This window comes from Sinocyclocheilus grahami, unplaced genomic scaffold (genome assembly GCF_001515645.1).
Source record: "Sinocyclocheilus grahami isolate Dianchi unplaced genomic scaffold, SAMN03320097.WGS_v1.1 scaffold292.1, whole genome shotgun sequence".
In the NCBI taxonomy this organism is placed as follows: Eukaryota; Metazoa; Chordata; class Actinopteri; order Cypriniformes; family Cyprinidae; genus Sinocyclocheilus; species Sinocyclocheilus grahami.
The window spans coordinates 702,182-717,259 of NW_015505471.1; the positions used below are offsets into that span (position 1 = coordinate 702,182).

General features: G+C 35.1%; 1 protein-coding gene across 1 annotated transcript in view; it reads right to left on the reverse strand.

Moving 5' to 3' along the window:
- Nucleotides 1–6,849: 6,849 nt before the first annotated feature.
- Nucleotides 6,850–15,078, reverse strand: part of lrfn1 (leucine rich repeat and fibronectin type III domain containing 1) — a 59,469-nt gene continuing 51,240 nt past the window's right edge. The window contains exon 4 of the mRNA XM_016292772.1: nucleotides 6,850–7,863. Coding sequence (XP_016148258.1) covers nucleotides 7,023–7,863 — 841 coding nt within the window. The 3' untranslated portion in view covers nucleotides 6,850–7,022. The remainder of the gene's footprint in view (nucleotides 7,864–15,078) is intronic.

Sequence of the window (15,078 nt, forward strand, 5' to 3'; positions counted from 1 at the left end):
CACACACACACACACGCACACATGCACACACACACACACACACACAGAGCTTTCTGCGGAAAGCCTTTCAAGAAATTATCAAGCAGCATTATCAAGGCTGTTATCAAGCTTCTGTAATGTGCAACATATTCCAGATTCAAACAGAATATTTGGCAGGAAATTAAATTCTTCTGGATCATTAGGCTTGGATTTTAACCCTATAAATCCTACTCTATCATATTTGATATGCAAATTTCTAAGGCCTCTAAACAGTCAAGAGGATCACAACTTTGCCTTCTTAGTCAGAAAAATCAAATTTTTGGAAACAAAATATTTTCCAAAAAAAAAATATTTTGCATTTGTGTTTTTTGGTATCATATTTGATAGGCCTTTATAGCTCATATAGTGTGATACGTGAGAATATCAAGGAAAAACAGCTCAATTTTATTCAGACTCAAACTGAGCAAAAATATGCAATTTGCTGCAGATGCTGAAATTTATATGGACAAAAATTATGAAATTCTGTTGCTTGTAATGTAAATCAGTGATATCTTTATAACAGTGTAGCAGATACTGACATAAAATGATCTAAATATCAATGGTCGCTCTACTTTCTGCGGAAAGTCTTTCAAGAAATTATCAAGCAGCATTATCAAGGCTGTTATCAAGCTTCTGTAATGTGCAACATATTCCAGATTCAAACAGAATATTTGGCAGGAAATTACATTTGATTCTTCTGGATCATTAGGCTTGGATTTTAACCCTATAAATCCTACTCTATCATATTTGATATGCAAATTTCTAAGGCCTCTAAACAGTCAAGATGATCACAACTTTGCCTTCTTAGTCAGAAAAATCTAATTTTTGGAAACAAAATATTTTCCAAAAAAAAAAAATTTTGCATTTGTGTTTTTTGGTATCATATTTGATAGGCCTTTATAGCTCATATAGTGTGATACGTGAGAATATCAAGGAAAAACAGCTCAATTTTATTCAGACTCAAACTGAGCAAAAATATGCAATTTGCTGCAGATGCTGAAATTTATATGGACAAAAATGATGAAATTCTGATGCTTGTAATGTAAATCAGTGATATCTTTATAACAGTGTAGCAGATACTGACATAAAATGATCTAAATATCAATGGTCGCTCTATATCTCCAATAACATGTCTTAGTAAGATGAGATTGAAATGATCCAAACATATAATGCGATGCAATCCAATGCTGATTGAGAGCTGAAGAAATAACTGCTCGTGAGAAGATGTGAGATGTTCTGGAGGCTTGTGAAGATCATTCCTCCGCTGAGGAACAGTGAAAGTAAAGCTTCTGGAAACAAACGCTCCTCAAAAGATCCTGAGGATCAGATTTGAGACTCTAAAACATGATTGATGGAGAATCAAGTAAAGCTGAGCTGCTTCAGTCCAGAAAGTGTTCATCTGGAGATATGACTGCAGTTATTCTGATGTTTACTTGAGAAAAATCAGTCAAGATTTGACAGCAGAAAGACACGAGAAGCACCAGCTGAAGTACAATTACACTAAAAGAGCTTTTACTGGATAAAACACTCTAAACTATCAATCAGACGACAGAAGACATGAGGAGATTGTGTGTGAAACAGGTTTAAAAAGCAGCGTATTTTAAATATAATACAGTAGGATTTATGCTCACTGAATACTGAATGCTCACTGATCTGCAAGAGACGCATCTCTGTCTGAGGGGAAATGAACTAAAAATGAAATATGTTAAAACACGTCTCCCACTCGACCTTTACTGCTGTGAGGCACAAAGTGTCAGGAACGCTGCCGGACAACAGATTTAACACACCCTTCAGCTCATCTCAAACCCAAAGAATTATGTATTTATAGAGCGCATTCACACATACACTCATAAAAATACACAGCAACACATTCCCACACACAGAAATAGACATTAATCAAAACTGTTTACTTTTCATGGGAACAAATTTGGAGAAATGTAGCATTGCATCAGTGTCTCAGCAATGGATGCTCTGCAGTGAATGGGTGCCGTCAGAATGAGAGTCCAAACAGCTGATAAAAACATCACAATAATCCACAAGTAATCCACACCACTCCAGTCCATCAGTTAACATCTGGAGAAGACAAAAGCTGAAACAAATCCAGCATTAAGACGTTTTTACTAAAATAAAAGTCCATAATCCATAATTACGCTTCCTCCAGTGAAAAAGTGCATCTCCTGTTGTCTCTCGCATCAAAATCCAGCCACATATTTGTTTAGAGCTGTTTTGGCTGGTAAACGCTGCTTAATCTGTGCAGATTTCTCTCCTGATTCACACCAGACCACTTTTTCACTGGAGGAAGTGTTATTATGGATTATGGACTCGCATTTTAGCCAGAAGCAACAGTTTGAAGTTAAAAATATTTTAATGAAGGTTTTATTTCTTACAAACATGGAGTTTTATGAGTCTTCTCCAGATGTTATCTGATGGACTGGAGTGCTGTGGTTTACTTGTGGATTATTGTGATGTTTTTATCAGCTGTTTGGACTCTCATTCTGACGGCACCCATTCACTGCAGAGCATCCATTGCTGAGACACTGATGCAATGCTACATTTCTCCAAATCTGATGAAGAAACAAACTCATCCTAATTTTGAATTGGAGTGTTTTTTTTCTGCAAATTTTTATTTTTGGGTGACTATTTCTAGTTTTCATAGTTGGGTAACTATAAAAGAGAATAATGCTTCTATTATCGCTGTATGAATAGCATCTATCACTGTTTGCACTTAGTGTAAATGAGCTGCTATTTGTGTCTATTTACACTTATAGCATGTACATTTTTTTATACTTAATGCAAATAGTCGCTTTCATATTTTTGTCTCCTCTGCTAGAAATAGTGGCAATCCTTTTGCATTATTCATAATTGATCATAATTGCGCACAAATTGTTAAAAATGAAATGAAGTGTTTCTGTCAGCTAATGGAATTGTTCTCCCTGCATTTGAACTGTTAAAAGCCGATGCAGATTTGAACACATCTGAAGAGCTCGTTGAATACTCTATGCATGATAATTTAATCTCTTCAATAAACAAATGGTTTAATTTCAAGTTTCCTTTTTAGTGCAATAAAAGGATAATTAGAGTCGTAACTGTCAAAAGAATCATTAACATGTTAATGGATTTGTAATTTGCGTTCATGTCTCGCACTGCATGTTGGGATGTTTTGTGAGGAGAGCTGGTTTGCTGATCCATCACTGTCTGCTCGACAAAACTCTAATAGAGGAAACTCCAATTCGTTCTGTTGCTGCAGGGAATGAAACTACATTTAGCAACTGGATTCCTAGAAAACATCTTAGTTAAGATCTGGACACACAAAGGGAAAAATAAAACAATGTAACAAATGATGCTTTCTTAACATTCTAACCTTGATTCAGAAGATTCCATGATGCTTCAGGAATTCTCCGAACATGAAAGTTGGGATAAAGTGAAAATAAATGTGAGATAAAATATAAATAACATAAAAATGTAAGGTCCATTCTGCCAAATGGCGTGCATTTGCTTGTAACTCTTTAAAAAAGCAAATAAAAAATTAAAATAGATTACAAACAAACAAATAAAGGGAAAAACATTTTTATATTTTTAATAATACACATTTTTAACTATTCCAAATTTGTATTGGACCGTCTCAAGTAACCTTACTTCATTTTTACAAGGTTTCTAACTGAAAGATGGATACACATTTTTAGTCTAGTTACCAAAAAAAAAAAACTTGTTTAAAAACATGTCAATTCTTTTGTTTTTATTAATGTTTTAAATTATGTTATATTTGTGGTTAGATTAATGTGGAGGGCACTTTGCTTAATAAAAAAAAAATTTAAGTTCATTTTAATGTATATTTATATATAACGTCATGGGAAGATAAATGACACCCATTCAAAAAAAATTATAAAAAAATGATGTTTGTGCTAGCTTGTTTATTTGCATGGTTGTTCTGTTTAACTTGACTAGTTTAGTACTTTTCTTTGTAATCAGCGCTTCTTTTCCTAGCAATGAATGATCTAAATGTCACGTTTGCCATCTGTTGATCATAATGGTCTCATTTGTAAAGCTAAAGCACTTTTTATAAGTGGCTCTTGATAAGAGTGTCTCTACAGGCTTTAAATGTAAATAACAGAACATTTATATGTGCAGAAATAAAGATAATTAGGCAATTACTAAAATGACATATATAAATATAACTTTTAGTAATTTTAGCATTTATAGTAGTAAAAAAATACATATATATATAAATAAGATTATGTTAAAAAAACTGAAATTAAAAACTAAAACCAAAATAAAAATAAAGCTATTCAGAATACAAAAAAAAGAACTTAAACTTAAACTTAAATTAAAAATTAAAATATAAAAATAACAGCGGATTTAAAATGAATAAAACTTATAATACAAAAAAATGTCTAAATAATAATATTAATGATAATAATATAAATTGTAATAAATAAAACTGTAATAATAATAATAATATAAAATCAGGGCTGGTTTGGTTAACAGAAGAAGTAAGCAGAACATTAGTTGCAGGTAAGTAAAACTAGTATTTCATAAAATTATATTCATGCATTCTGATCACTGCAGAGCCTTTATCTGAGCATTTCTTTATCGTGTTTGTATAAAACCCCCAAAAACCATCCGAAATCATCACGAAACCATAATTAGACGTGGTATTTTTGGTTGCTTGGTAAAGATCCCATAATTACGGACACATTCAGCATGCGAGAGAAAAGTGTGCAAGAAGAAAAGACAAAAACACCTCATACAGTCAACCCACACAAAAAAATTTAATCCCCTTTTCGTGAGGCATAAATGGTCCAGACTTTATTACGCTAAACGTGGGGATCGGTGATGACAGTGGTTTTTAATGTAAAAACCGTACGCCAGCACTCCAAAATGTTTCGTAAAAAGTCATGTCACCTATGACTTACATATTCAGAACACATACACCGAGAGATTTTAATATACTTATATATGCATTTGTCGTTGCTGTCGATATTGGTCTTATTTCTTTTTATTTTTTATCATTATTTTTTTATCTAGACCAGCCAGATACAAAACCGATTTTTGGATACAGTCACATCAGCACAATACCGCTTCAGAAAGAAGTCCATCCAGCTGCGAATCCTCATTGTATCGTAGAAAACCTTGTCCCTTCTTCCTGAAAAAGTATCTATTTCGTAATAGTTTTTTATTGTTGTATAGACTGGTGCGATACGTATCCGTATATATCTCGTGTCTTCTGTGCAAAAGTCTTTGAAAAGTATTGGACATATACACATTCACACGCAGCGCTCACGAAACAAACGCAGTCACTTCCTCCTGCTTCTGCACCCTTGGCATCACATAGTAAACAAAAAGACTAACGAAAGAGACCTGTGCAGACGGGACGGGTGTGTTTGTGACCTCAGATAGCAGCATCCTCCGTGGGTTGGTCGTTAGATAAGGCACCGCTGCGTTACGGACTCTCTTTAGGACCGCTGGAGGAGGCAAGACAGGTCAGACTGTGCTCTCAAATACGACACTACATGAGCTCTGTTTCAAACCCTAGTGAGCCGCCTACATAGGGAGCCGCCTTCTAATGCAGCATCTGAACCATGATTGATCTGAAACACTCTGAACTCCACATATGACACTGATTGGATGTTAGCATGTTGCAGGTTCTTAAATGGTGCATCGTGACCTGAATAAGGTCTCAGGTCTGTTCTGATGGCTCACAGAGAGCAACACTATTATTAAAGTGAATAATAAAATGCAGCTAATCGTAAATAGTTAGGATAGTGAAATCAATCGATTGTGAAAGTACAGAAGGTCCCCAGTATGGCCATTCAAGATACGGATGAACATTAATCTGATTTTGATGTAATTTCGCAATAATAATTTGCTATATACAACAGTATATACTAAAAATTAAAACATTTTTGTTCATTGAAATGGAGCTGAAATAAAATAAATATAAATATTAGGTGGTGAAAAATTTAAACTAAACATTTTTTTTTGTTGTTGCCTGAAATAAATTGAAATATTAAAATTGCTAACTGAAATAAATTCTAGATTTAAAACTGAAATTAAAATTGCATAATATAATTATGTACAACTAAAACTAACCTAAAATATTCAAAACATTTGTGTTAGCTGAAATAAAACAAAATACAAATATTTGGTGAAAAACTTAAAAGTTTTGAAATGTTGCCTGAAATAAGTTAACTACTACCTAGAATAAAACTAAATCTATTAATAAATACTTAAAAAAATACTTAAAAATACTAAAAATTAAGAAAAAAAAACAAAAAAAAAACAACAACAACAAGTGTTTTGATGTAAATTCACCTGAACTATCAATTTTGAATCAATTTAGTATGATTAAAAATGTTGGTGCATGAACATAAAAATAAATCTTGAGTCTGTACTTTTAATGTAAAATCTCATGTAAAACCACTTGAGAACCACTGGAACAAAAAATATACGCTAGTGTTCAAACGTTTGGGGTCGAAGTCTTTGAATGAAGTCTCTTCTGCTCAGCAAGCCTGCATTAATCCGATCTAAAATACAGTACAAATTGTGAAATATTATTGCAATTTAAAATAGCTGTGTAATGTAATTTATTCCTGTGATCAAAGCTGAATTTTTCCAGTCTTCAGTGTCACACGATCTTCAGAAATCAGTATAATATGCTGATTTGCTGCTCAAGAAACATTTCTGATTATTAGCAATGCTGAAAACAGTTGATACATTTTATTTTTGAGGATTCTTTTTTTGCTTAATCTGTTTATCGAACTTTTATAATATTAAAATAAAGTTCATAAGAACAGCATTTTATTTATTTATTATAAATGTCTGTACTGTCCCTTTTGATCAATTTAATGCATCTTTAGACACCGTCGAAGCAGGCAGCTCACTAGGTTTGCTGTGTCATGTTTGATACGTGTTAAACCGGACACAGGAATCAACGGAGTGTGTGTGTTACTGCAACAACGTCAATATGTAGACAGTCTGTGTGTGTGTGTGTGTGCTTCAGTCCGTCACACCGTGCTCTCCAACATCCACTCTGTGCTGCTGAACGTCACCCTCCGGCTGCAGGGCGGCGACACGTCTGTGTTGAGCTGGGTAGTGGATTTGTGCCGGCGGGTTCGAGCCCGTCGCGGGTAACTGTGGCTCTGGAATAGAGCATAGTCTCCGTCGAAGGAGAAGCGATGCCGAGTCCGGGCCAGTTCGCTGGGCAGGAGCCCCATGTTGGCCAGCGGCCCCTTCCGAGGGGGCTCGGCCGGGTTGGCGCCTGGGCCGATCAGACAGAGGGACATGGTGGAGCCCGTCAGGCTGCTGTCCGTCTGCGTTTCGTCGCCCAAACTGGCTCTCCGAGACGACAACGGCAGCGCTTTCTCAGACGGAAGCTCGACTTTGAGCTCCTCCTGCATTTCCTCCATCTTCAGCATCACCAGCGCCTTGCATTCTTTCCCGCCGGGCGACTCGGGTCGCTCCTCCTGCTTCGAGCCGGAGCGTCCCGGACGACTCCCGTTGGTCTGCGAGTGCACGTTTACGCCGGCATCTCCTTGCGCTTTGGCTTTGGCTGCGTCGGCCCCGCCGTAAGTCTTGTAGCGGATCATGAGGATGATGATGAAGACGAGGACGGAGGCCACAATGATGCCGCCGATGATGATGATCATGGTGCCACCCAGGAACTGGCTGGGGATGAAGCGGCACTGACCCGCCTCGGCGCCCGTGTGGAACTGAACGCAGCCCACCACGCGTGTGGCCGTCAGAGACGTGATGCCGTCATCATACACCGCCAACACGCACAGCTCGTACTCGCGACCCGCCGCCAGATCGTTGATCCTGAACGTCTTACTGGCCGACGGAATCATCCTAAAGAGACGGGAAGACGATTCAGAAAATAATTATTTTGAGTCACTTAATAAATGTCGCTGTTTGATTTTAAACAATACATTTTACATTGACGTAATAAATCATTACATTCATGTTAATATTTATTTGTTTATTTATGTTTCTGACTCCGTTTTAGTGTTTTCTAGTTTTATTAACTTTAAAAAAGATCTAAATGACTAATTAAAAATAAAACAATTACTAATTAAAATTGAGAATATAAAATTAAAAGCTAATTCAAAATATTAATAAAACTCTAATAACAACAACAGCAACAACAACAACAACAACAACAACAACAGTGTTTTGATGTAAATTCAAAAGAATTAATATCTTAACGTGAATGTAATCATCATTATTCATGTTAATATTTATTTATGTTTCTGACTCAGTTTGAGTGATTTCTAATTTTATTCATAAAAAATGGCAAATTAAAAATAAAACAATTAATAAAAATTAAGCTACAATTAAAAATTAAAACTGAGAATATAAAAGTAAAAGCTAATTCAAAACATTAATAAAACTCTAATAACAACAGCAACAACAACAACAACGTGTTTTGATGTAAATTCATCAGAATTAATATATTAATGTTAATGTAATCATTACATTCATGTTGATATTTATTTATGTTTCTGACACAGTTTTAGTGTTTTTTTTAGTCTTATTTTATTTATTTATTTAGTTTAATGAAATATACCATAGCTGAAATAAAATAAAATTATAAATATTAGGTGAAAAACTTAAACTAGTTGAAGTACTAAAATTACTAACTGAAATAAAACAAACTGAAATTAAAATGATATAATATAATTATATAAAACTAAAATTAAATAAAAAAAATATATATAAAAAAACCATTTTTGCAGTTTTTAGCTGAAATAAAATAAAATATAAATATTACGTGAAAAACTTAAACTAAACAAACGTTTTGAAATGTTGCCTGAAACAGGTTGAAATACTAAAATGACTAACAGGAATAAAACAAACTATTCAGAAATACTTGCAATAATAATAATAATAAAAAAAAAACTAATAAAAAGACAAAATGAAAATAAAACAATTACTAAAAATGAAGCTAAAATTAAAAAGCTAATTCAAAACATTAATAAAAGCTCTAATAATAGCTGTGTTTTCATGTAAATTCATCAGAATTTCACTGTATAATGAAAAAGTAAAATACAACCCAGATATTAAATACATTATTATACAGAATTATTGGCACCAAGAAAACTGTTCAAACACGAGTTGTAGCAACTGAAGCAAAACCAGTTGAGCTAAATGCTAAATTAATAGTTATTAAATTCATACCAGCATCCATAAAACCTTCTAAACAGGAATATAAAGGTGATTTAGTTGAATGTTATCGAGAGGCAGCGTTCTCTTCTCATGCCCATAATTCTCCTGTGCTTCCCGCTCTGTGAGGTCTCTATCAGTGCCTGTCCGTACATCCTCTGACCTGTGACTGACCGCTAGCGATGACAGAGAGTTTGTCATGCTGACCTCTGACCCCTGAGACAGTCTCACGCATCATCACACCCCGTTTCAGAGCGGCCAATCAGAACGCGGCTTGCAGGGTCGCGCCGGGATCCGAGGTGAAGAGAGGTGTAAATCCAACAAGACATTTCATTTAGAGCCTGTTGTTTAAGTCTCGGCCCCGCTCTGATCCCAAACCGAGGAGCCGAGAAAATAATCTCTAGGTGGAAGCGCAGAACCGATGGAGGTCATAACGCTGGCTAATGTGCGCCACTTCATTTTCACAATCAAAAGTGACACTTTAAACATTGCTCTGGAAAACATTTTGAAATGTAAAAGCGTGCATAAACACATCTGATGGAGTTCAGGCGCTTGTAACTAACTGTGCTTGACAGGATTCCAGCTCGTTCATAGCAATACTGTTTTCAGTGGATACTCACTCCAGCAATTAGCAAAACACAACATCGCTGTTTTTGTGAAACCGGGTGTCATTCATGAGCACGTTTCTGTGGAAATCATTGAGAAATCCTTTCTTGTGCAAATCATTACAGTGAAAAGAATGCAACAATGAACAAAATAATGGCATTGTGAAGGATTCCCACAGAAATTACTTCTGCTCATGCATCATTTTGCAGTAGCGTCCGCTCTCTCTGTCTCTCTCAAAACATTAGGAATTCTGGTTCATTTTAGTGAATCAGATCATTTGGGTGGTTTATTTAAATGAACAGATTCAAAACAATGATTCAGTGATTCATCGAAATCACGGTGCAGCATTTTAAAAATGTACAAAGAAATACAGTTTGTAATTTTAAGAATAAACTGTTTTATCAAGGGTGTTTTAGAGTAAGTTTTTAAGGATTTTTCTAGTTTTATTGGTTGTATTTTATGTGTTCAAGCTTTTATTTTTATATTTTCAGTTTTCATTTAAATTTGTTTCATTTTTAGTTATTTTGTAATGAGTAGTTTGATAATAATACTGTAGTTTTATTAAGTTATATTTCAGTTAGTAATTTTAGTACTTAGGCATAATTTAACTCAAATATGACATCAATGTCAATATTAATATTTATATTAATAAACTAAAAAAATATACATATAAATATATATATATATATATATATATATATATATACTGGTAAAAAATATGAAAGCCTGAATGCACTGTAAGTCGCTTTGGATAAAAGCGTCTGCTAAATGCATAAATTATGAATTATTAAATTATATATCACAACACTGGTGACTTGAACACATAAATATAACTAATAAAACTAGAAAACGAAACAAAAAAATATTAAATATTTATATTAATTCATATGAATATATGAATTTATAATAATATGTATATTTTTAACGTTGACATTTGGATAAATAATAGTTAAATAGCACTCATATACAGTAGTGCTATTTTTAAATGATTGAATTAAAAAAATGTTTTGCTTCAGGAACACAGTACTAAAATTGTTTATTGTTTATACAATGACATTTATGTATATTATATAGAATATGCTATCATAAATATTCATATGAATTAATTGATTGAATTATTATTATTATTCAAAATCCATCTATGCTGACATTTGTGTCATAATGCTGTAGAGTTGGATTGATTGTTTTGTTCCTGCTGATTGAAACTCTTATCTGGGACCCGTTTCACAGCGCTGGTATTAGCTAAAGCTGCTCTCGTCTAGACTTCATGTCCTCCTACACTGAGCCTCAGTAAACACACCTGCGCTGAGAGACGCCCTGCTAATACTGAGATTCTCCTGATAAACATGAGCTCCTCCATCCGCTGACATTTACTTCACATGTCCACTCCGGCTAAACGCTCAAACTAACCATGCTAACCAAACATGTGCTGCAAAAACATCTCTCTCCATTAAACAGCAGGCGTATATTCAAGAAAACAAATATTTCATGTTACAGTGGGGTTTTTAGCATGGTTCTTGCGGACTACAGCTCCCATGATCCTCTAGTGACAGCAGACCAATGCATTTAAAGGTATGTTAGGTAAAATTATACATATTGGTATATAGAGCTCATGTACATTTTACTCAGTCTAATTAGTTGCAGATATTATCATTAAATATGACACTGTGACATCATTTTCCTGATAATTAAGCATATTTTACCCCCCCCTAAATTCTCATTACTGTAATGCAACAAAAGGTAATGTGAAAAAAATAAAAATAAAAATTTAAATAGCATTATAATATTGTTATTAGCATTGTGACAATTATGCAAACATTTATTTCTAACGACTATATACATTTTATAGTATCTATTATGTTTTAAAGGAGACATGTTATGCCCTTTTTACAATATGTAATATAAGTCTCTGGTGTCCCCAGAATGTGTCTGTGAAGTTTCAGCTCAGAATACTCCACAGATCATTTATTATATCATTTTGAAAATGCCTATTTTGAGTGGAAGCAGAAACACGCTGTTTTTCGGGTCTGTCTCTTTAAATGCAAATGAGCTGCTGCTCCCCGCCCCCTTTTCCAGAATAGAAATGCTAAAAACATCTGTTTTGGTTCTGATTATCATGTTTATCGCGCTGAAATCATGCGTTTTAACCCATATGAGTTTAAACTTCTGATATAGGGTTTTCTGAGCGCACACATCTGAAGCACACGCACAGAAAGCGGCTGTCACAGCATGTGAGCACTAAACTAAGTTCTCATTCACACACAGGTTTACCTTAAAAACACACGAGTTACAAAAACAGTGGGTTATGTCTGTGAAGATCAACAGCTGGGAAATAAATCTCATGTTTATTTGAGATCTAAACAGTGTTCTGTGCTCGTCTGTGCAGCCAAACACAGAACAGTTAGCATGTTTTGCTCACACTTTCTCCATGGCATTAGAGCTGCTACAACGCTGTCGCTTGTGAAATCAAAATGACGGTGCTGTGGGTGGAAACTTACAGACGGTAATATTATAAAGAGATCCCTTTGCCACGTCACCAAGCGAGCGAAATCAGACGCACTGGTTTTCTCAGACGCTTGCAGAAAAAGGCTTCCCAAAACAAAGTTACTGGGTTCATCTTTTTCACGTTTTCTTGGTTGGTAGATGCACCGGGGACCTGATTATAGCACTTACAACCTGGAAAAGTCAGATTTTCATGATATGTCACCTTTAAATATAGTATAATATATATATATATATATATATATATATATAAAAGGATGATGAGTTTGCAGTTTGATCTCTCCAGAATGTGAAGATAAAGATATCTTCAGAGGAATTGGATTTTGTCTGTAAGTGTGCTGCCATTTAGAGTCAGTCTGAAGCAGTTCAAGAGATAGAAATCAATTCTCAGTTCAAATATCCACTCACTGCGCTGTTTGCTTGCATGTGTTTCCTGCTCTGAAACTTCTCCTGAATCAGAATGAACTGAAGTCGGAGCATGTTTGCACAGAGAGGAGCAGCTCCACCGCGTCTGGACCATATCCCAATGTCTTCCTGACACAGACGCTGATGAAATGACTTCAGTCCTCTGGCCTGGATCTCATCAGACGCTCGCCAGTAATTAGAGATTCAATTAGCACACGTTTTAAAGCAGAGACGCAGGGTGCTGCCTTCACAATGCTCCATCATTTAGATCTAACTGTGAATCTCACTAAAATAGTCAAGAACTTCTCTTGCTCATATTTCACCAATATAAATTATATTTTAGTTACTGGGTTCATCTTTTTCACGTTTTCTTGGTTGGTAGATGCACCGGGGACCTGATTATAGCACTTACAACCTGGAAAAGTCAGATTTTCATGATATGTCACCTTTAAATATAGTATAATATATATATATATATATAAAAGGATGATGAGTTTGCAGTTTGATCTCTCCAGAATGTGAAGATAAAGATATCTTCAGAGGAATTGGATTTTGTCTGTAAGTGTGCTGCCATTTAGAGTCAGTCTGAAGCAGTTCAAGAGATAGAAATCAATTCTCAGTTCAAATATCCACTCACTGCGCTGTTTGCTTGCATGTGTTTCCTGCTCTGAAACTTCTCCAGAATCAGAATGAACTGAAGTCGGAGCATGTTTGCACAGAGAGGAGCAGCTCCACCGCGTCTGGACCATATCCCAATGTCTTCCTGACACAGACGCTGATGAAATGACTTCAGTCCTCTGGCCTGGATCTCATCAGACGCTCGCCAGTAATTAGAGATTCAATTAGCACACGTTTTAAAGCAGAGACGCAGGGTGCTGCCTTCACAATGCTCCATCATTTAGATCTAACTGTGAATCTCACTAAAATAGTCAAGAACTTCTCTTGCTCATATTTCACCAATATAAATTATATTTTGAACAAATATACTATTTTGATATGAAATATTACATTTTTGCATTAACACAGTTTTCCTGATAATTAAGCACATTTTATATCCTAAAATCTCATTACTGCAATTCAAGAAAATCTGCAATTTGAAAAGATTATTTAAATAGTAATAATAAAATAGTGAATAATATAAATTTTTGCATTGTGACAATTTTCCTGCTAATTAAGCACATTTTACCCTCTAAATTCTCATTAGTGGAATACAAAATATCTGTAGTGTAAAAAAAACAAACGTAAAATAGTAATATAATAAAATAGTAAATCATATTAAATACATTTTTTTTTTGCATTGGGACATAATTTTCCTGATCATTGAGCAAACTTTTCCTTACTATAATGCAAACATCTGTAAAAATAAATATATATATTTATATATAAAATCACAACTTTTTTTAAAAGTTTAATTTTGTTTTGCAAAATGCAGTTTCTCATTCAGGAGATGAAATGAGAGCTGGACATTTCTTTGTGCGATTTCCTCAGGAGCGAACTTACTGACCTGTTCAGTATCAGCTCGATCTGGGCTTTTAACACAGACGCGTCTGACCTTTAAACCTCATGGCGAGATCTCCGTCCCATTGTTGGATAAAATTTGGCTCTTTTCTGAGAGTCTTTGGGGTTATCAATAATTCAGCTGATCTTTAAAGCACCTGTTATTATGTAAATGTATGATTCGAGTGTGTGTGTGTGTCGGCCTTCGGTCCAGTGCAGATCTCTGAAGCTGATTTCATTCACAGAAGTGAACGGAGGTCTGATGTTTCTCTTTATTTCTCGAAACTGTAGTCGAATCACCCACTTCATCCTCGACACGCAACACTAAATGTGTTTGCAATAAACTGAGTCGATGTCATGATTCCTGTGAAAATGGGTGTTTGTCCTTGAAAGCAGTGATCAGCAGTCGCTCGTTTGTGCCTCGTTCACATTCCCAGTGTTTCCTCAGTATTACTGAAGAGGGAAAGGTCTGTCACGTGTAAATAAAAAAAAATTAAATGATCTATCTATCTGTCTATCTGTCTGTCTGTCTGTCTATCTATGTCTGTCTGTCTGTCTATCTCTGTCTGTCTGTCTGTCTATCTCTGTCTGTCTGTCTGTCTATCTCTGTCTGTCTGTCTGTCTATCTCTGTCTGTCTGTCTGTCTATCTCTGTCTGTCTGTCTGTCTATCTCTGTCTGTCTGTCTGTCTATCTCTGTCTGTCTGTCTGTCTATCTCTGTCTGTCTGTCTGTCTATCTCTGTCTGTCTGTCTGTCTATCTCTGTCTGTCTGTCTGTCTATCTCTGTCTGTCTGTCTGTCTATCTCTGTCTGTCTGTCTGTCTATCTCTGTCTGTCTGTCTGTCTATCTCTGTCTGTCTGTCTGTCTATCTCTGTCTGTCTGTCTGTCTATC